The sequence below is a fragment of the Penicillium mononematosum genome (assembly GCF_028829835.1).
Source record: "Penicillium mononematosum strain IBT 11891 chromosome Unknown utg000005l:1.0-9366267.0:1.0-9372171.0, whole genome shotgun sequence".
Taxonomy (NCBI): domain Eukaryota; kingdom Fungi; phylum Ascomycota; class Eurotiomycetes; order Eurotiales; family Aspergillaceae; genus Penicillium; species Penicillium mononematosum.
Genome location: NW_026643275.1, coordinates 5,768,866 through 5,787,873, shown reverse-complemented (window position 1 = coordinate 5,787,873; position 19,008 = coordinate 5,768,866). Strand labels below are relative to the sequence as shown.

The 19,008-nt window shown below is 49.2% G+C and overlaps 9 protein-coding genes across 9 annotated transcripts; 3 read left to right on the top strand and 6 right to left on the bottom strand.

Annotated features, from left to right (window-relative positions):
• Nucleotides 1–292: 292 nt before the first annotated feature.
• Nucleotides 293–2,839, bottom strand: N7519_010375 (uncharacterized protein; the record flags this gene model as incomplete). The annotated part of the gene is made up of 1 exon (XM_057297148.1): nucleotides 293–2,839. The coding sequence occupies one exon, from the start codon at nucleotides 2,837–2,839 to the stop codon at nucleotides 293–295; it is 2,547 nt and encodes an 848-aa protein (XP_057145030.1).
• An 873-nt stretch (nucleotides 2,840–3,712) lies between these two features.
• Nucleotides 3,713–5,233, top strand: N7519_010374 (uncharacterized protein; the record flags this gene model as incomplete). The annotated part of the gene is made up of 1 exon (XM_057297147.1): nucleotides 3,713–5,233. One exon carries the CDS (start codon nucleotides 3,713–3,715, stop codon nucleotides 5,231–5,233), a length of 1,521 nt encoding a protein of 506 aa, XP_057145029.1.
• A 555-nt stretch (nucleotides 5,234–5,788) lies between these two features.
• N7519_010373 (MFS transporter) lies at nucleotides 5,789–7,388 on the bottom strand (the record flags this gene model as incomplete). Its single annotated transcript, XM_057297146.1, has 4 exons — nucleotides 5,789–5,919; nucleotides 5,975–6,095; nucleotides 6,157–7,177; nucleotides 7,237–7,388. The coding sequence occupies 4 exons, from the start codon at nucleotides 7,386–7,388 to the stop codon at nucleotides 5,789–5,791; spliced, it is 1,425 nt and encodes a 474-aa protein (XP_057145028.1).
• Nucleotides 7,389–8,508: 1,120 nt separating this feature from the next.
• On the top strand, nucleotides 8,509–9,282 carry N7519_010372 (alpha/beta fold hydrolase; the record flags this gene model as incomplete). The annotated part of the gene is made up of 1 exon (XM_057297145.1): nucleotides 8,509–9,282. The coding sequence occupies one exon, from the start codon at nucleotides 8,509–8,511 to the stop codon at nucleotides 9,280–9,282; it is 774 nt and encodes a 257-aa protein (XP_057145027.1).
• Nucleotides 9,283–9,649: 367 nt separating this feature from the next.
• Nucleotides 9,650–10,957, bottom strand: N7519_010371 (uncharacterized protein; the record flags this gene model as incomplete). The annotated part of the gene is made up of 1 exon (XM_057297144.1): nucleotides 9,650–10,957. One exon carries the CDS (start codon nucleotides 10,955–10,957, stop codon nucleotides 9,650–9,652), a length of 1,308 nt encoding a protein of 435 aa, XP_057145026.1.
• Nucleotides 10,958–11,930: 973 nt separating this feature from the next.
• On the bottom strand, nucleotides 11,931–13,940 carry N7519_010370 (terpene cyclase/mutase family protein; the record flags this gene model as incomplete). Its single annotated transcript, XM_057297143.1, has 1 exon — nucleotides 11,931–13,940. The coding sequence occupies one exon, from the start codon at nucleotides 13,938–13,940 to the stop codon at nucleotides 11,931–11,933; it is 2,010 nt and encodes a 669-aa protein (XP_057145025.1).
• A 416-nt stretch (nucleotides 13,941–14,356) lies between these two features.
• N7519_010369 (uncharacterized protein) lies at nucleotides 14,357–15,523 on the top strand (the record flags this gene model as incomplete). The annotated part of the gene is made up of 1 exon (XM_057297142.1): nucleotides 14,357–15,523. One exon carries the CDS (start codon nucleotides 14,357–14,359, stop codon nucleotides 15,521–15,523), a length of 1,167 nt encoding a protein of 388 aa, XP_057145024.1.
• A 687-nt stretch (nucleotides 15,524–16,210) lies between these two features.
• N7519_010368 (uncharacterized protein) lies at nucleotides 16,211–16,711 on the bottom strand (the record flags this gene model as incomplete). Its single annotated transcript, XM_057297141.1, has 1 exon — nucleotides 16,211–16,711. The coding sequence occupies one exon, from the start codon at nucleotides 16,709–16,711 to the stop codon at nucleotides 16,211–16,213; it is 501 nt and encodes a 166-aa protein (XP_057145023.1).
• Nucleotides 16,712–17,264: 553 nt separating this feature from the next.
• N7519_010367 (putative MFS transporter) lies at nucleotides 17,265–18,868 on the bottom strand (the record flags this gene model as incomplete). Its single annotated transcript, XM_057297140.1, has 3 exons — nucleotides 17,265–18,458; nucleotides 18,513–18,613; nucleotides 18,697–18,868. The coding sequence occupies 3 exons, from the start codon at nucleotides 18,866–18,868 to the stop codon at nucleotides 17,265–17,267; spliced, it is 1,467 nt and encodes a 488-aa protein (XP_057145022.1).
• Between the last annotated feature and the right edge of the window lie 140 nt (nucleotides 18,869–19,008).

The following is a 19,008-nucleotide window of genomic DNA, read 5'->3' as shown; positions in this document are numbered from 1 at the left end:
ATACCTACAAGTAAAAGTGGTTGACCCTACCGCCTTTATATATAGCCTACACCGCCATATAGTTCGAAAGGAATCCAGCCCTGGAGATGGGATTTAAACCGGCAGAATATTATGTAACCAAAGGGGCGGCATCTGGTGAAAGGTCATTTAGCGTACTTACCGTACTTCACCGTAGTAATGTGCCGAGTTGTTGGACTCGTCTATACCATCGTCTGCGCCATACAGTACTCAAAAAAAATACGAAACTAGAGTTGTGCGAGCACTGTATTGAAGGAGCCGTTCAATTTCGATATCAAGCTTGAACAATTTCGACACCTAACTCGCACTTGACGTCCTTCACGCTAGTTCCTACAAAACATCGGTAATCGCCTGTGTCTACCCTCCAAGATGAGATTTCTTTATCATACCACCGGAACTCGTCGCTTTTGATGGTAATGCTCGAATCTCGAGATTCCATTGCAGGTACCCACACCTTTGTGAATCCAGCCAAGGTCTTGGGGTAGCTGACCAGACCTCTTTCGCGAATACAGACTGATGGTGAGACATATACTTGGACTACTTCATGACCATCGCACTGGCCAGTGTTGTTGACCGTGACGTGAATAGTCACATGAGAACCAGGGAAGGTAGTCAATGTACCACTAAGGTGGATGTTGGACAGCGTGAAGGATGTGTATGACAAGCCAAATCCAAATGGCCATAGTGGTTCAATGTTGCGCTCCTCAAACGACCGATACCCCATCAGTACCTGTTCGCCAAAGACAGCATGGTCCCGTGCCGCTTCAGCAGGGAACCAGTCGCTTGAACCATGATCGCCCAAGTTCTTTGGGAAGGTAATTGGTGTCTTGCCAGAGAAGTTGCAAGTTCCAAGCAGTGCATTTGCCAGGGCAGGGCCATTCTCTTGGCCTTGGTACCAGCCTAACACAACAGCGTGCGCTTGATCGGCCCAAGGCATAGTGGTTGCACTGGCGGCTTGGACAATAACCACAGTGTTGGGATTGGCAGCGCAGACAGACGAGACGAGTTCATTGGTCCGACCTGGCAAATCCATATTCGTTCGATCGCCGCCTTCGCCCTCGGAATCCTTATTATGACCGACAACCAGGATGGCAACATCCGACTCCTGTGCAGACTCCACAGCACGATTCAGCATCTCTGTCTCATCCACCTGTAGAGATAGTCCGATGCGTAAGCCAGAAATTCTAGGAAAGACCGTGTTGTCAAATGACTCCATAAGCGGTAGGGTGACGACATTGTCTACTCGCAAGACGTATGAACGGGTAGAACTCAGCTCAACGGAGCATGTTCGGTCTTCACTGGAGCAGCCGAGGAAGCCCCCGGTGGTCGTTGTCCAGTCAGTGTTGTCAATGATGAGCTTATCATCTAAGAAGAGCTTTGCCTTGCCAGTGTTTGCAATGCTGAACACATATTGGCCACAGACCTTGGGAGTGACAACTCCACTCGCCCTGTAGCAATACGGCTTGCCCTGAAGTGACTGGGGTACATCACCATCGCTCATCATATAAGTCAGAGAATTAGCCCAAAATGTTGTCGCCACAACCGGGCCTTGGAATTCGTGTCCAGCAAAGAAATCCACCTGAAGTCCCAGTTTCGAACCGTCAGGAATGGCAAGGGCATCTCCAAGGAGACCTGGGCGCAAGGTAAACGGCACACCCTGTTCATACGAGATCTCAATCGCTGGATTGGCCTTTTGAAGGGCATGTTTGAGGCTTTCTTCAGGTGTAGTGATGTAGAATGGGTTTACGGCTGCACTACCGGCGCCACCTGCGGTCGGCTTGCGGGCATTTGGCCCGATAATAGCGACTTTTTTCAATGAAGATGGCTGGAGTGGCAGAAGACCATCGTTCTTCAAGAGAACCAATCCGCGCTCTGCGGCCTCTCGCACAATCTTAGGGAACTCTGCGCCATTGGATGCCTCTTCCGAGCTCCTGACCGTTGGCTGTGAGGGTAGAAGGTTCGCCTTCTCCAGCAGTTGCAAAACTCGTCGAACGCTAGGGTCCAAATGCTGCGCTTCGTCGACCAGCCCCTCATGGATAGCAGCAAGGAGACGTTGGCCGCGCCGAACTGGTGGACCAGGCATCTCAAGGTCGGTGCCGGCGATCAAGCTCTGAACGGTATCATTGCAGCCTCCCCAGTCACTTATGACCAGTCTGTCAAATTGCAGCTCATCCCGCAACAGTTTTGGCAGGACGAAGGGGCTCATATCCGCGTGGACACCATTGACCAAGGGATAGCTGACCATCGCTGTCCAGGGCGATGCTTCGAGGGCCATAAAAAAGGGCTTCATATAAACTTCCCGCAAGGTACGCTCATCAATAGTCTGATTGACATTGAACCGACGTGTTTCGGTGTCATTGAGGATGAAATGCTTCATGCAAGCACCGACGCCTTCACTTTGGATACCACGGATCATTTCGGTGGACATGGTACCGATAAGGAAGGGGTCTTCTCCATAGCCTTCAAAGTTGCGGCCACCAAGTGGTGAGCGGGAGAAATTCATTGTTGGTGCTAAAAGCACATGACAGCCTTTGCGGCGAGTTTCTTCGCCCAAAACAGTGCCAACTCTCTTCACCATTGAAGGATCCCAGGTAGCAGCTAGTGAAATAGCACAGGGTACCAAAGTAGTCAGAGAACCATCTGTCCATTTGGTGCCTCGAGCACCCGCTGGACCATCTGTCATTTGAAGAGGCGGAATCCCCAATCGCTCGACCTGGGCAGTCTGCCACATATTTTGGCCGGCCACCAAAGACACCTTCTCTTCGAGAGTAAGCGATTGGAGGAGTCTTTCGACGATGGTGCTGATAGTATCGGAAGCCATGGTATTGAGTGGTTTTCCATATGGCACTACCAGAAGAGATGAGTAGAGATAGAAGACGTCCACGGGTGCAAAATGTGCTTACAAGAGAATGGCAAGTTCTTTATGCGTTATTTGAATTGATTGACCTCGTAATTGTGGGGATCACTTCATCAAGGCCACCTGCTGTATGGAGTACAATGTTGAGCTTCGGCGATAATGTGGAGACTCAGATCCCCGAGCACTCTTTTCCCATTCTGGCTGATACTCCGTTCGGCGAAGTGGTGGAGCCTCATTTTATACTCCGTACATCTTTTGCCTTTGACTCTTCCCATTTTGCCTGGTTTGGCCCCATATCTCCAGTTTCCAGTCCCCGCATTCAAAACTCCGCAGTTTTGGTCGTGGGGAGCCCCAGTATAGAGATCGGGGAAGCAGACATGCACTGCGGGTGAGTTGAGAAATTGAATCTTAAAAATAGTGAAAATAGTGATTTTGATCGTGTGTATGTATGAATATCCATGCTGATATAGAACGTGTCATCAAATCTTTCCAAGGCTTACTTTACGCCTGTCCCGCTAGTGACTGTGGCATCAGGAGTCCCACATATACCAAAGCCACCATACATCTTATAACCAAAAAGCGGAAGTAATCCTGGGAAAGTTAGGCGACTATTTCTGTTCGTCATCCAATTGGACGAGTTCTTCGCTCCATGTCTCTGTAATGGTGGACCAGGCGAAGTTGGCATGTAAGTTGAGCCCTTTGATAGACTCCTTGTGTCTTAAAAGGCATCGATTTCCTCCAGTGTAAGGATTGAAACCCAAGAATTTGGTCCCAGGCAGCTTCAAATCATTTATTCTTTTCCATATCCATACGGCTGCTTCATTGACACCATTCATCATGACACAAGCAGAATCTTCAGGCGATTCGATCCGGCATTTGCCATGGCTTATCTGGGCGGTGGTCATTTTTGGCTCCATATCCTCCGCTGGGTTTGGTTTCGACCAAGCCTGGTGGGCAAGCCTGATGAGCTCTTCTCAGTTTGTTCAAAATTTCGGCGTCCTTGATCCCGCCACGCATACATGGGCCCTGACCTCTCAACAGCAGTCACTGGGGACCGGGCTTGGCTATGTTGGAGTTATCCTCGGAATTTTCTGCGGCTCGCCCATTAATGAACGACTTGGGAGAAAGAATACCCTTTGGATTCAGAGTGCCATTGTCACAATTGGCATTGTTATCGAGTCTACTTCCAAAACAAGCTACGCACAATTCATCGTCGGCAAGCTCATCGTCTACCTGGGCGGAGGCATTGCCACCAGCGTCATCCCTGCTTACCAGGGAGAGTGCGCTCCGGTGTCCTTGCGCGGCTTGATGTCCGGCACATACAACGCTTTCCTCATGGTCGGTGGTCTCGCCGCCGCTCTGACTGTGTATCTGTGCCGGCATATCCCTAGCGACTGGGCGTGGCGTGTGGTAGTGGTCGCTCAGATTGCCATTCCCGCCGCTGGCTGGGTCAGTCTGCCCTTCTTGCCAGAGTCACCTCACTGGCTTGTATCTCGCGGACGACTCGACGAGGCAGTCGTAGCCCTTCGTCGCCTACGAGGACTATCCTTCCCAGCAGAGGCTGAGGTAGTCGCCTTGCAACAGCATTTACAGAGGCAGCGTGAACGACTTGCCAGCGCAACATGGACTGTTTGCTTCACGGATCCAGTTAATCGGCGTCGCACACTGATTTGTGTGGGTGCCCAGATTTTCCAGCAGGCACAGGGGATCTCATTTGTCGCGAACTACCAAGCTGTATTCCTCCAGCAGATAGGATTCAAGGAAGTTCTCCTGATGTCTGTGGTGGTATACGTTATTGGCGTCGTGGCGAACCTCATTTCCATCGCCACGACCGATATTCTTGGCCGACGGAGTGTGTTAACTTGTTCTGCTCTTATGTTAGGAGCCTGTATGCTCGTTATCGGCGGCCTGACTGTCAATGGGGCTGCCAGCATGTCGTACACAATGCAAGTTACAGCTGTGGTGATGTTGATGCTATGGTTCCTTTCGTTCCAGGTCACTTGGGGACCATTGACCTGGGTCCTGACAGCCGAGGTGCCGCCCAGCCAGGTGAGAGAGAAGACAGTTGCGCTATCTGGTCTGGGAGCCTATATCACTGGCTTGATCATTGTGTTCGTCAATCCTTACACCCAAGCGGAAATTGGTGGTCGAGTTGCATTCATCTACGGGGCTCTCTCGATTGCATCGTTTGCTTTTGCCTGGTTTTTCATCCCGGAGATGAAACAACGTACATTAGAGCAAATCGACCAAATGTTCCAGGATGGAATTGCAACTCGGTCATTCAAGTCCCATGTCTGTCGATCCCTTGGGGAGCCTGTTGTCGATAAAGAGTTGGAAGAGTTTGTGGAAAATGCCTGATTCGTGGAATGGCTTAACTTGGGTGCAACGCTGTTGCATTCCTTAGGCCTGTAGATACCATACCAAGTTGAAGTCAGTTACAGGAATCCGACGCGCTAGCCACTTGTTCGCTCCTGTATGTATACTATCTGAAGCGCTCCAGATGAATGAAATGATATCAACCAACCTACAGTCAGTCTCTCTGTCCACTTCATTGTCAAGGAGTCAGTCAGATTCTGACCTGACTTCTAGGGAGCTGAGAGAGGGAAGGAGGATTGATTCTCTACGAAAAAGTAGGAACTAGCTAATACCTAGGTATAGCTAGATGGAGCCTGATAAGCAAGGCAAGAACAGGTGGCCTTTCTGAACAGATTCGAAAATACTCGTTAACGCCAGTCCTGAGGCATTATGAGCGTAATTATCTCAATAGGAACACGGCGGTTAACCAGTGAGGTGATTAGGTTGGTTCCTATTCCTAAAATCGGCCAACTTGAACGTCGCTCTCAACACAATTCCAAGCCCAGGGGATATGTATGAGTATGTGCTGAGCAATCTTTGCCTCAATATGTGCAAGTGTTATTGGATGTATGCACTAGACTGACGGACCTTGTTGCCGAATATGTAGAAGATCCATGGCAAAAAGGCGAACGCGACTGCCAAAAACCCCAGCAAGCTTGAGGCCCAAGGGTAACCGAGATTTCTGTACACTGAGAAAGATATGAGAAAGATGTCCCTCCAGAGGAAATAGACGTAGCGACATACTTGGAATTGTGAACAGGGGAAATGAGCCACCGACTAGATATCGCAGTAGCCCGTTGGCCGCCAGCGCCGATGCTCCGTATTTGGCACCGTATACATTAGTCAAGTAAAGCATTGTCGAAACCTAGGGATAACCTTGTCAGCGACGTTGTAGTAATCAATGCAGCCAGATTTGGGGAACCCACGAAGACCAGAATGTTTGAGAAACCAAACAGACCTGTCGCCACGATGCTACTAATCCAATGGATCCCTGGCCGTGCGGTCCAAGCAAACCAGAACAACGCGGAAGCCATCAAAGGACCTCCTATCATTGCACCCCACAGCATTCGCTCTGGTGGTGGTGTGACATTCTTGTACTTGAAGAGATGTTGCTTCAGAGTATAAGAATCAAGGAGGATCAAAAATACACCTCCGAGAGCACATCCCACAGCAATCCCAATCAACACCAGCCCACTTTCTCCCGGCGTAAAGTTGTACGTAGTGCTGAAAATCAGCGGAATGCATGCCAAAAAGCAAAAGAGGATAGAGAAATTCAGAGAGGAGTAGAGTGAGCAAAGTGTCACAATAGGCTCGCGGATGAGCATGTAAAGTGGCCTCACCAGTGTGACCGTGACCATGAAACGAACTCCAGCCATGCCGGCTGGGATAGGGGCCGGCGGTATGGGCAAGCCAAGTTTCTTAGCCTTACGACGCATCACAGGCCCTGCATAAGTCTCCTGGGCTCCCAGCGCAAAGATCCAGACACCTGCACCGAGGAACAACGTAGTCCACAGCGACCACTGCCAGTTCTTGTATTGGGCAACCCAACCACCCACCAGTTCGCCCAGCGCTGGCCCGAGGAATGCGATGGTCATGATCAAGACCACGCCCCGATTGGTGTTTATCCCCGTCCACATGTCCATGATAGTCCCTGCGCCAACAGCCAGCGGCGCAGAGATTGTGAGACCGGCCAACAACCGGCAGACGGCAAGAGTCGCAAGGTTCTTCGCGAAACTGGCGCCCAGAATAAACAGCAACGCGATCGGGGTCACAAAGACATAAATGAATCTCCGACCAAATGTTTCACTTAGCGGTGCCGAGACAGCCGGGCCAAATGCGAGACCGTACACGTATAACGTAAAGGGGAGGAGGGCGAGTGTGGTGCTAGTGTGGAAATCCTCTTGGGCACTTTCATGAGATGGCGAATAGATCGCCAGTCCGAATGATCTGGAAAATGCGTCTTGTATTAGCGAAATCATCACATACACGATGGAATGCACACCTACATCAAAAAACACAGTAAAGCAGGCACAGCAGTGTTGTAAAGCTTCTTGGCTGTCGGCCAATTCTTTGCATTATCAGGATCATTGGCCCAATCTGATACAATAGCATCTTTTTGCGACTGCTCCGTTAGTTCGGGCATTGTCTTTACATTCATTTTTCGGAGACAACTCTGCACTTAGTCGCAAGGTGATATGGGTAGCCATTTATACAAAGAGTATTTGAGCAACGGACTAGTCGGATATTGTTCTATCAGGGGGCCAAACACGCGCATTCATTGAGCCCACCTCAAAGCCTATCGGCGATCTTTTGGATTTGCTTGAATCCCACTTTGTAGGGGTGTATAGTAAATGAGGCCGAAATACCGAGATTGGAATGGAGGCGCTAGGGGAGCGACCCACTAATTCGGCGACTTCCGGGGCCAAACTGCACGTATGTCGGCGAGACTTGTGGGGATCGTTCAGTTAGAGAAGATGATACCGAGCATGCGATTTTGAAGACCGGGGCTGTTGCTGCAGACTTGGGAAAAAGGCGAATGAGACGAAAGTCTCGACGAAGAGGCATTTGAACCTTCGACTCGGTTCTCATATCGGTGGCAGGGGCAAAAGGCGGAGTTCAGGGCGTGCATCTTGGCTTGGACTGCTTGTGTCTCCGAGAGGATTGTTCCAAATCTGTGGTCAGTTTATTGGCAATGGCTCTGATGGATCCCTGTGCTATGCAGATTGCCGTTGAATCTACGAGCTAGTAGGTGAGACCATAAAACATGAAAGCGCAATATGATGATATTGTGGAAGCTGTAGAGATATGAAGGATGGGAGAGAAATTTTATGAAAATCTGCCAGATGGGTGAAGGACTGTTCCAGTTCACTCTGAAATTGTGCTGTTATGAAGGGAGAAAGGCGAAAAATACTATAAACGAAGAGACCCGGCTCAAGCTGATGTCCACGGACTGCTATACAATGAAGGATCTCTATGAAGACAAAGACTGTGCTGCATTCACTAACGGAGCGGGAAAAATGGGGAAGAGAAAGAAGAGAGTTATCTACAGCTATTTACCACAGGTGCAGTCTCCATGTCTGTAATATGTCTGTAATGCGACTGAAGTCTGCGTGGAGCTGATTTGTAAACTTCATCCCACCGGCAAGTCCATTCATCGATGAAAAATCTGACCAATACTTATTCATATGAAAATCTATCCACAGTATCCCATCGCTTGACGCTGTTCTCTACATAAGTGGGCAATAGTACAGTCAAATCCCAGTTTTATCTTGATCATTATGAGCTTCGCAGCAACCGACGACGGCCAGGAAATCTATTTCCGATCCCACGGCACCACAGGTCCCATCATCGTCTTCGTATCGGGTTATTTCGGTGTCGACACCATCTGGCAATCCTTGATCGTGAATTTGCACACACAGTACCGCTGTATCTCCTACGACAACCGGGGGTACGGGCGCTCCTCCAAGCCTACGTCTCCCGACAGCTATTCCATCCTTCGTCATGCCGCTGACCTGCACGAAGTCCTACAAGCATGTGACGTCACCGATAGGGTTGTGCTCGTAACCCATTCTATGGGCTGCAACATCGCCGCAGCATACTACCTCGCCCATCCGGACCGTGTCGCCGGCATTATCTGCTCGGCGGGTTATTATGACGGTGAACGTGTGAAGAAGTTTCTGTCTCAGGAGATTCTCATCTCTGGTGTGGAAAGTCCGAGCCAATGCGTCTTCTTTTACACCAGTATGGGGCTGGACAAAGTCACGGCCCTGGAAGCAGCAAAATGGCCCGCTCATGGTCGTCGGAATAATGCCAATGCGCTCCTGAGCTTTGCAATGGGCGATAAGTATGCCATGATCAAGGTTCCTGCTCTGATGGTGGTCGGGGAGAAGGATTCGGCTGTTCTGGAAGAATTGATCACTCCAATTCTGCGGGAGATGCCGTCCTGCAAGCTAGAGGTGCTCAAGGATGTTCGGCATTTTCCACCAACCGAGGCCCCCCGGGAGATGGAACGATTGATACGGGGATTCATGGGAAGTTTGTTGTCTACCTGAAGGCCGAACTTGGTTTATGATCATATGTAAGATATACCAACATTCGTATGCTTCCAAGGTTGTGTTTCATAAAAGTAACATAGACATAGTGCAGCTATCCAGCTTCGGTCTGGGTAGCGAAGGAAACCTACGGCACCGGTAGTAAGGCCTATTGCGCATAAGGAGCCACGCATGGGCTTTAGTCCCACATGGCACACAAGGACAATGGCCAATAGAATACATCTTTAAGCCATATTCGTAGGTCATTTGGCTATGGAGACACGTCCAACTATAATATCACTACCATATCAAATACAGAGTGATGCGAGTGGCTAAACAGCAGCTGAAATCAGCGCTTGAACCAAGGTATGACGTGTCGAGGACCATATCAATCCTGCTTGCCTGTCTCGATCAGGTCCAGCAACTCTTGGTGAATCACCGGCCATGCGCCGGCTCTAGCCTTGAACAAAAGATGCCAATCACCCCCAGCATCTTTCCCAATAATTCTCACAATGTTACGAGTTGGGTACCCTCGGCAATACTCAATGTCGTTGACATAAGATGGTCGACCGAGGGCATGGGGCCTTCCACTTAAGGGCATGCCGGGGGCAATAACAGCCGCCGACCAGTCCGTTTCAAAGTATCGAGCTTTGTGCTGATTAGTAGCAGCCATGAAGAGAAGTTTCGAATCTCCGACCACAGGCGCTGCTTTCATAAAGTTCTCTCTCTGGATGGCAGTCATGGCCTCAACTTGCTGCTTCGTTCTGTGCTCCATGAGGGCCTTGCGGTTCGTGGACGCCACATACTTCAAGTCGGTATCTTGGAGGACCTTGCTTGCAACAAGCAGCGTGTAGGAATAGAAGAATGAATTGCCGATGAGGCCTGCGGCGCCATGGGGGAACCACTCCGGGAAAAGATTCCACACATTGAAGACGTTCATCACCATGATGGTCCGGTCCGGTGCAGGTTTCAACGCTTTGATCATTGTCCTTACCCACCAGGCAACCACAACATCACCCTCGCTCACAAACGGCGTTTTTGCTCCCCTCGGAGCAGTAATAGCCAGCTCCTGTAGTACAGTTTTCCTCATTTGGTCCACGCACCGTCCCGGAAGGCGGATCGGGTGTTCTTCCAACTTTGGGGACCACAGAATCTCGAACATGTACCGAAGCCCAAAGATCACAAGGCTGAGCCCGCTCAATAGTCGTCCGAGATTGCGGTAGCTCTGTCTAGGGGCTTCTTTGCCCAACGTATATAGAGGATCATGGTCATAAGGAATAAAGGCTGGCACCTCTTCTTCATGGCCACGAAGAACAGCTATCCAAGCCTCGAAGAAGTTGGTCCGTGAAATAGCATCAGAAAAGGTATGTAAATAGTTGATTGTGAGCAGGGTTGCATCCTGGAAGAGAGCAGCATGGATATGGAGCTGTGGACGGTCGGTGTAGATCCAATCGGCCAACTCTCGAGGACTTTCTGGGTGGCAGACTATAGAGGTAAAGAAATCGGAAGAGGGTGACAAGAAAGTCTGATCTTGGCTTGCCTTAGGCAGCTGGGAGCCTAACGGGTGATCGTTTATGTTGATGCCATATGTCGTAGTAGTGAAAATGAATGCTGGGCGTGTCTCATCATACCGTGCTGGTATGTGATACTCCAGCTCTCCATGATCCTGTGATAGTTCGTTACGCTGTGTTTGCATAATTAGATTGGGGAAAGACTAAAGACTATACATTAAGGCGCAACCGAGCCCCGATTTGACCCCAATCTCCGATTTCCATCAGTCGTCCTAGCGCTGCCTCGAGCTTGGACGCATCCAGGGAGTCGTCAAAGCGGAATGTAAAGGCATGGCAAATAGAACGTAGGTAATCCAGGTCATCCCAGTATCGCAGAGGAATAACCCGATCGGTAGGCACTCTTTCTGGGCGTTTACGCCAGAATGTAGATAAAAAGCTCATCTCTGACAGCTAATGGGAGGTGGGTGTTCAGCTTGCAAGATAGTGGAGAGATTGTGGTGAGATGAAATCATCGATGAAATATTATCTTTTAATATAGCTTGCATACCTGTGGTCTGTTCTTTGGGAGAGAATCTATGAATTGCTATATAGGTCTGCCGAAAAAGCAATCATCCTGCAAATATAGGTAGCTCAGATATACCATATCTACTTACATTTTGCTTTTTCCTGCACATAGGTGACATGAGAAATAAGCATCAGTATCAAGGCTCAGCTTTTATTCCGGACTTGAAATAATGCTTCCCTGGCGTTAACACATGGATCTGAAGAGTCACAAGAAAATAAGTGATATGAATCGGGGCAGATGATTTGTGTGCTAGTCGCTTTTCTTTTCTTGGGGAGGACCTAGTCTACTCCGTAGGACTGCATATTATTATCGCATTTACCCAGCGCTAATGCAAGTACCAGTCACATATCTATTACGATGCCGCAAGTCTATGGCTCCAATTTGGGAAACAGATACTTGTCAAAAGGCCACGGGCCGCTCACTATGCACGTCTGAAACAACACTGCATATGACTTCTCTTGAACTACAGGCCCTGTTTCTGGGATTTAGGACGAGTTTCGATTCGGTTTGGTTTCCCGGCAAGCATATTGCGAATATTTGAAAGCAATCTTTAACCATAAGCACGGAGTAGTCGTTTGACTTCGAAGTCCCCTTCAGTTCAAGCCATGACTTCCTTGTAGATACCGCCCGAGAGCCATCATAGGAAAATAATGGCGATAGTAGTCATAGCCCAGATAGAAATGGTTTGGAAACCCAGTCCCAGTATATACCGCTTGGGGCCACGACGATCCAATGCCTTTCTCTGGTCTTTGAGAGGATACCAAGTACCGAATCCCGCGCTCAATAGCATCATCTGTGACTGGAAGATGAGAGAGCAACCCCATCAACGCCCATGCAGTTTGCGACGGTGTGGAGGCCTGCTGTTCTTGGCCAGGCGATTGATATGATAGGAGTGACTCGCCCCACCCGCCATCGTCGTTTTGCCTTGACTTCAGCCACTGCAGAGCCGATTTAACCATCACGCGAACCAGTCTTTCATCAACGAAATATGCCAGACCACATAGCACATGACTCGTACCGTAGATATAATTGCAGCCCCATCTTCCGTACCAAGATCCATTGGGTTCCTGTGTAGAAGCAAGGTAATGCATACCGCGCACGCATGCGGCACGTAGGGTGTGCAACAGGGGATCCGCGTCAGTCTTTGCGGAAGAATATTTCTTCATCATCAGACCGTAGGCTTCAAGGATCCGCCCAGTGATGTCACCACATGATGTATCACACAGGCTATCCATGTCGCTGAAGGGTATTTTATTGAGAAACAGTTTATCATTCTCCACATCAAAAGCAGCCCACCCTCCATCAGGGTTCTGCATGCCCAGAATCCATGTGGCTGCTGCAATTACAGAATTGGAGCCAATAGATCCAGTGTCGTGCTTCAACTGGGCCAGGATAATCGCAGCTGTGTCGTCCACATCGGGATACCAGCTGTTCTCGTACTCGAAGCTGAAACCACCGGGAGCTAACTGGGGCCGGTATACGCGCCAATCTCCGCGGGGTTCAAGCAACTGGCGAGCCCGGATCCACGCGAGAGCATGGTCGATAGTCTGTTTATTGGGTGACATAGCATCGCACAGCCCAATCGTCATCAAAGCCGTATCCCAGACAGGTGAGACACAGGCTTGGATTCTCTTTCCTTTTTCGTCTTCCCAGGCAAATCTCTCCAATGCTTGGAATCCCAGGCGGACTGGGTCATCGTCTAGTCCGTAGCCTTCCAGCGTAAACGCATACATGTTGGCATGCATGGGCGGGAAGATTCCGGCCCAATCGCCAGTCTTTTCCTGGCGTTCCAATATCCACTTGATGCACTGCTTTCGGGCGTATGCCCGAATAAGAGGAATGGAACGAAGTCCATTCAGTTGGTAGAGCACTTTGTCCAGAACTCCAAATGCTAGCCCCGCAAATTCTCTTTGGGACATTAAATCCCAGAGTGGCAGACCGTAAGGCACACTTTTGTTGGCGCAATCTAGCCATAACTCATCTAGATAGTCGTTATTCGCGGACTTTCCATTCGGTAGCGAGTACACAGGTTGATGGTGACAGATAATCAACAGAGGAGCAATAGTACCGCGAGCCCAAGATGCAAACTTGTAGATATTAATTGGGCAGATGGATGGCAGAAGCATGAGCTCCACGGGAAGCTCTGGTACTGCACTCCAAGGGAACAGACCGAAGGTGGCCAAGAAGATACGGGTGAACATGCGCACGCACGCAATTCCGCCTGCTTTCAGCACAAATGCTCGAGCATTCCGCATGGCTGGGGTATGCGGGCTTGTTCCCAATATCTTCAGCGCCAGGTAGGCTTCGGTCGAGGTTGACACATCGCCTGGGTACTCGGGTGCCAGCCCCCAGGAGCCATCACTATTCTGCTGCGATAGTAGATAATGGCAGTAAGCTGCGACGTCAGCTTTGAGATCCAGTCCCAAGGCCTGTCGAAGGAAGATATATTCGGCAGTGACAGTGACATTGGTATTCATCTCGCCGTACCAATGACCATCAGGATGTACTAACCCGAGAGCATAGTCATTTGAAAGCTTCAACGCATGCTCTACTTGAGAAATAAGGGAGGAAGCATCATGGTCTTCTCGTGAAGTCATGTTCATGATGTGTTTGTGTCAATTGCTGAGTGTGAATGATGTGCAACCTGCAAGATAATATTGAAGTATATCCTCAGGATAAGTGAATTTATACATGTTGCCAATCCGATTGCGAATGTTCGGACCGGAATCAATGGGAATTTTGAACTCTTGCTTTTCCCGTAGCTGCATTAGTCCAAAAAGCAAAAATGTGTGCTGGCGTGGCAGCAATATATCTGCAGCATGATCTGTCTTCGAGTGGATCTTGACAAGACAGTTTTGTACAATAAATAGTATGACACATCATCCCCGCAGTAATATCTGATCGTTAAATCTTTTATTTCTTTTCCGAAGAGCAGACAGTCAACCCCGGAGGTGATTCACAACACGTGCCGTCTGTCGATAACTTCTGCTTTATTGCGGACCGACGCAATACCTCAATCATGACAATTCAGCCATCGCCAGGAGCTACCGGGCAAGTGAATCTCTCGCGGGCTATTTTATTTGCTTTCATCGGAATCCCGATTGTTCTCCTGGCACGAGGACTATACCAGATCCAAAAACTGCGAACACTTGAACGACTGTATGGTTGCGAGAAGCTCTCTAGTGAAAGCGATCATTTTCGATATGACGTCTTCAGTATTTTGAAAGCAACGAAATTGGCTTCTCACTTTCGGCAGCGAACATCACTCCTCTATACAAATTCACTGTTCCAGAGATATGGCGAGACATATGCTTCCAATGTTCTCGGTCACCGATTAGTTTTCACCTGCAGTGCAGAAAACATCAAGCATATGTTGTCCACAGCGTTTGCCGATTTCGATAGTTCTCCCCTGCGGAAACCCCTGTTTGAGCCAATCACTCCACATGGGATTTTTACTCTCGACGGCGAAGACTGGAAGAGAAGTCGGGAGCAGTTGCGGAATCGGCTATCTAACCTCCGCAAGGTCATTGACCTGGGATTATGCGAAGAGCACTTTCAGGCCTTTCTTCAACATGTTCCACCAAATGGCCAGGTCTTTGACGTTCAACGTTGTACCTCCGCTCTCGCTTTGGATATGCAGACCCGGTTCTCTCTCGGAGAGTCTGTTGATGCCCTCGACTTTGCTCAATCCCAAGAAAAGAAGCAGTTCGTAGGCGATCTTGATGTCATCAAAGAGAGGATCGTGCGAGATGGTTTTCGTGGCCCACTCCGTCATTTGATGCCTAAACGAGCTTTTTATCGGTCGTGCTGTAGAGCGCGGAAATATGTAATGGCTCGTGCCAGGCGGGAGGTCGAAAGAGAGAGTAGCAGGATTGAAAAGACAAAAGGTGGGCGCGCTGGCAATGATTTCAACAAGTTCGAAAAGATCTCCCAGTTCGCCGACCAGGCAATGAGCATTCTGCTCGCAAATGATAGCATGAGCACCACTCTCTCGGGTCTTTTCTATTGCTTATCCCGGGACGAACGTATCGTCGAAAAGCTCCGAACTAGCATCATCGATGCCATCGGGCTTACGCCACCAACGTGGAGTCAGCTTGGAATATTGCATTATGTTCGCTGGGTACTCCAGGAAGGTGAGGAAAGCTTGATCAATCGTTTAGCATCAAAAGCATGCACTGACCCATAGCTTGTAAAGTGATGAGAGTTTTCCCTGCCGTTGTGTTCAACGCAAGAGTAGCAAACAAGCATTCCACAATGCCAAGTGGTGGAGGAACTGATGGCCAGTCGCCAGTTTTAGTTCGAAAAGGTGATATTGTGGTATTTTCAACCTGGGCTCGGCATCGCCTAGGAAAGGATTTTGGGGAAAGTCCAGAGGAATTTTACCCAGAGCGATGGGAACACCTAAACGGTGATATGCCCGGCTTCATCCCGTTCAATAAGGGTCCTAGGATTTGCCCTGGTCGTAAGTTTTCTTCCCTTGCTACCATGGTCAACACACCAACTGATGACAACATTTGAATGCAGGACAGTATGCTATGACTGTGCTCACGTACATTGTGGCTCGTATTTTCCAGACCTTTTCAAATGTATCTAACTATAATACTAAAGAGTGGACGGAAAGGATTAGCATGACATTCGAGAACGAAAATGGAGTCCTGGTTGGGCTAAGCTAAAATTTGCCTAGACGTGGGTTAAATATCTTGTGTACGAACAATGTGCAAGAACTAATCAATAGTAAACCTGGAAACGTCATTGTTCTCAATTTAATAACAATGAGAAAGAGTGGACAAAATCCTTGTGATTGTGAACTGGTGGACTCAAGCCTTCTAAAGACCATGTCAGCCAGCCCTAAAGAAAGCCAATCATATCGATCTCAAAAACAAACCTTTAGCGGCTTCCTAAGCTCACAAAATACATTCTCGTATTTCCTCATCTCGTACGGCGACTTCCTTAGAAGTGCCTCCTTCCCCTTTCTAGTCCAGCCCTTGACACTCCTCAAGTGTTGTAAACCATGGACGCCAGCCCTCGGATCCAAAAGTTGACTGACATCCCTATTTGCAGGACTGACAAAAAGCGGATCGTGAATAGTATCTCCTTCCAATCTGTATTCTTCCTCCAACGCGAGGTGTTCCTTCTCGGGTGCTGTTTTGGACGGGTCATATGGAGATTTGTGACGCCCGACTTCGTCGTCGGTACCTGATTGGCAGGTTTCCGCCCGAGAGGGGTTGAGAATACACCTTTCAAGGATGAGGTCCTCTGTTTGAGGAATTTTCTGTGCTTGGAGGTAACAGGTGCTGCGGAGGGGAAGTGAGTGTGTGGGGTAGGTGGCACTGGCTGCTTGGAATGCCCGGTTCAGAGGCTTAAAGCTCTTCATGGTTTTTGATGGTGGTTGCTATCAAGTTGATGGATCTGACAACGGTGAGTATTTGGAGTTCAGAGTGGATCAGAGTGGAAAGGTTGATGTTTGTAGACTTAAAACGTGGAGAAGTTGGGAATGACATCATGATTTTTTGATGGCGTCCAGAGATGGTTGGATGGTGTTTTTCTCAGAGCGGTAGCCTAATCCGGTAATTTGGTGCTTCCAAGGTTGACAGCATCTGGCAGGTGATCAGGAGGAAGGAGCGGATGTCCCCACCTCCGAGTATAAACCCCCCCTCCCCCCTCGTCCCCATGAAATTCGTATCCTAGATCCCCACTGGCTGTTACCAGCGAAGCATGTGTGGCCTCAACAAGAATTCAATGTATATAGAAAAGAAAATGCAGTAGTTGTGTATGCGACATTAATCATGTGCAGTTGGTAGGACCAGATAATATTATTGAACTGTGGCGGCTTAATGGCCGAAACCTTTTTGTATGCCCCGCTGTAGTATGCAGAAGATATCATGCAAAGGAGAAGATACATTAAGGAGATAGGTCAGCTTGGGTATTTAAATGCTGTACAAGAACCTGGGGTTTCGATCACCCATTTCCTGGATATCCTGCTCCGACAGCGATGATATTTTCTCGTCCTCCAGACCCTGCACTCTGCGTTTGTTGATATACCGATAGGAAAACCACATGACACCATACACGACCCCCGCAAATGCCACCATACCCATAGTGACAGCGTTACCACGGACAAAGCGCGGGCCTTCGGAATTGGGATACAAGAAAGGGGCCATGACTCCACTGATGTTTCCAAAGGTAAGCTGCAAGCCTGTGGCATAGGTGCGTTTTGCGTATCGTGGCAGGTTCGTAGGTAGCCAGGCGAGAGGTAAACCGACAGCAACGTAAAGCCCCAGGGCAACCATCAAGGCACCGAAGTAATGGACTCCCGAGGACGAGTCCGAAATCAAGATGCCATAGCCAACGACTGAGATAGCACAGAAGAGACATATGAAAAATGCACGGTGTTGGGAGCGATCGCTCAACCAGGCAACGCACAGGTATGCAATTGCACCGAGTCCATAGCAAGGGATTGTCAATGCCTGGACCTCGGCGACGGTCCAGTTGCCCATGCCTTTGATGATAGTAGGAAGGAAGGTACTATATCCATAGAGCATGGTATCAATACCAAACTGGCCAATGGAGAATGCCCAGATCTTCCAGTCTAAGACACCCTCTTTCACGTCCGCCCAGTGGAACTTCTGGGCAGACTCTGTCTGGCCGATATAACGACTCCGGCGGAGGGCAACAAGTGCCCGCTCCTCTTTGTTGAGATAGTAAGCCGTGTCCGGGTCATCCGCCAAGGCGAACCAAGTTACCACGCCAATTAGAACCGTCGGAATCCCCTCGATGATCATGATCCAGCGCCAGCCTCGAAGTCCACAGATGCCGTCCATGAACCCAATTCCATAAGCCAGTAAACCGCCAAAGGCTCCCGCAATAGCTGCACTGCTAAACAGGTAGCTTGTTCGCAAGGCAATCTCGCGTTTGCTATAGAAGAGAGTGAGGTAGGTTATAAAACCCGGGAAAAGACCTGCTTCTACGACTCCGAGTAGGATTCGACAGGCAACCAAGCCGCCATAATTTTGAGTGATCCCTGTGAGAGTTGCAATGATACCCCAGATCACTGAGATTGTGGCAATATATTGAGATGGCCTTAGTTTCTTGAGGACAAGATTTGAAGGGACCTCGAAGAACTAAAACATTAGGGTTAGCGTCCGTGCGGTGACTGGATTGCGTGATATGCGTACACAGTAGGTCACAAAAAGGATGGACACGGAGACTTGGTACTGGTTGCCAACAAGACCCAAGTCCTCTTCCAGACCGTACAAGCGTGCATTTCCAATATTGACTGCATATTCAAGTCAGCCAATGTTTTTGATTCCAGTTGCAATCGCAAAGGGATGAGTCAGACACCCCCACCTGGGCACGTACCTCGATCTAGGAAACTGAAGAGATACAACAACACTACGATAGGAAGGATATGTAGGTCGATCTTCCTGATCAGAGTCTTCTCGATCTGTCCCTCCAGAGTTGGCCCTAAGCTGATTTCATCAGGCACATGTTGGTCATTAGGTGAACCGGTGTCAGGCTCAGTATGGCCCATGGTGAGAAGCCGAAAATCAGATAGAAGAGAATGCTAGAGGAATGGACTCGGCCCCTGGGCCTATACGTTTCCCGAAGTCACTTTCGCTTATGTTCCAAGGTTAAGGGAGAAATCTCAGGCAAAAAGCCAAAAGCGAAAGG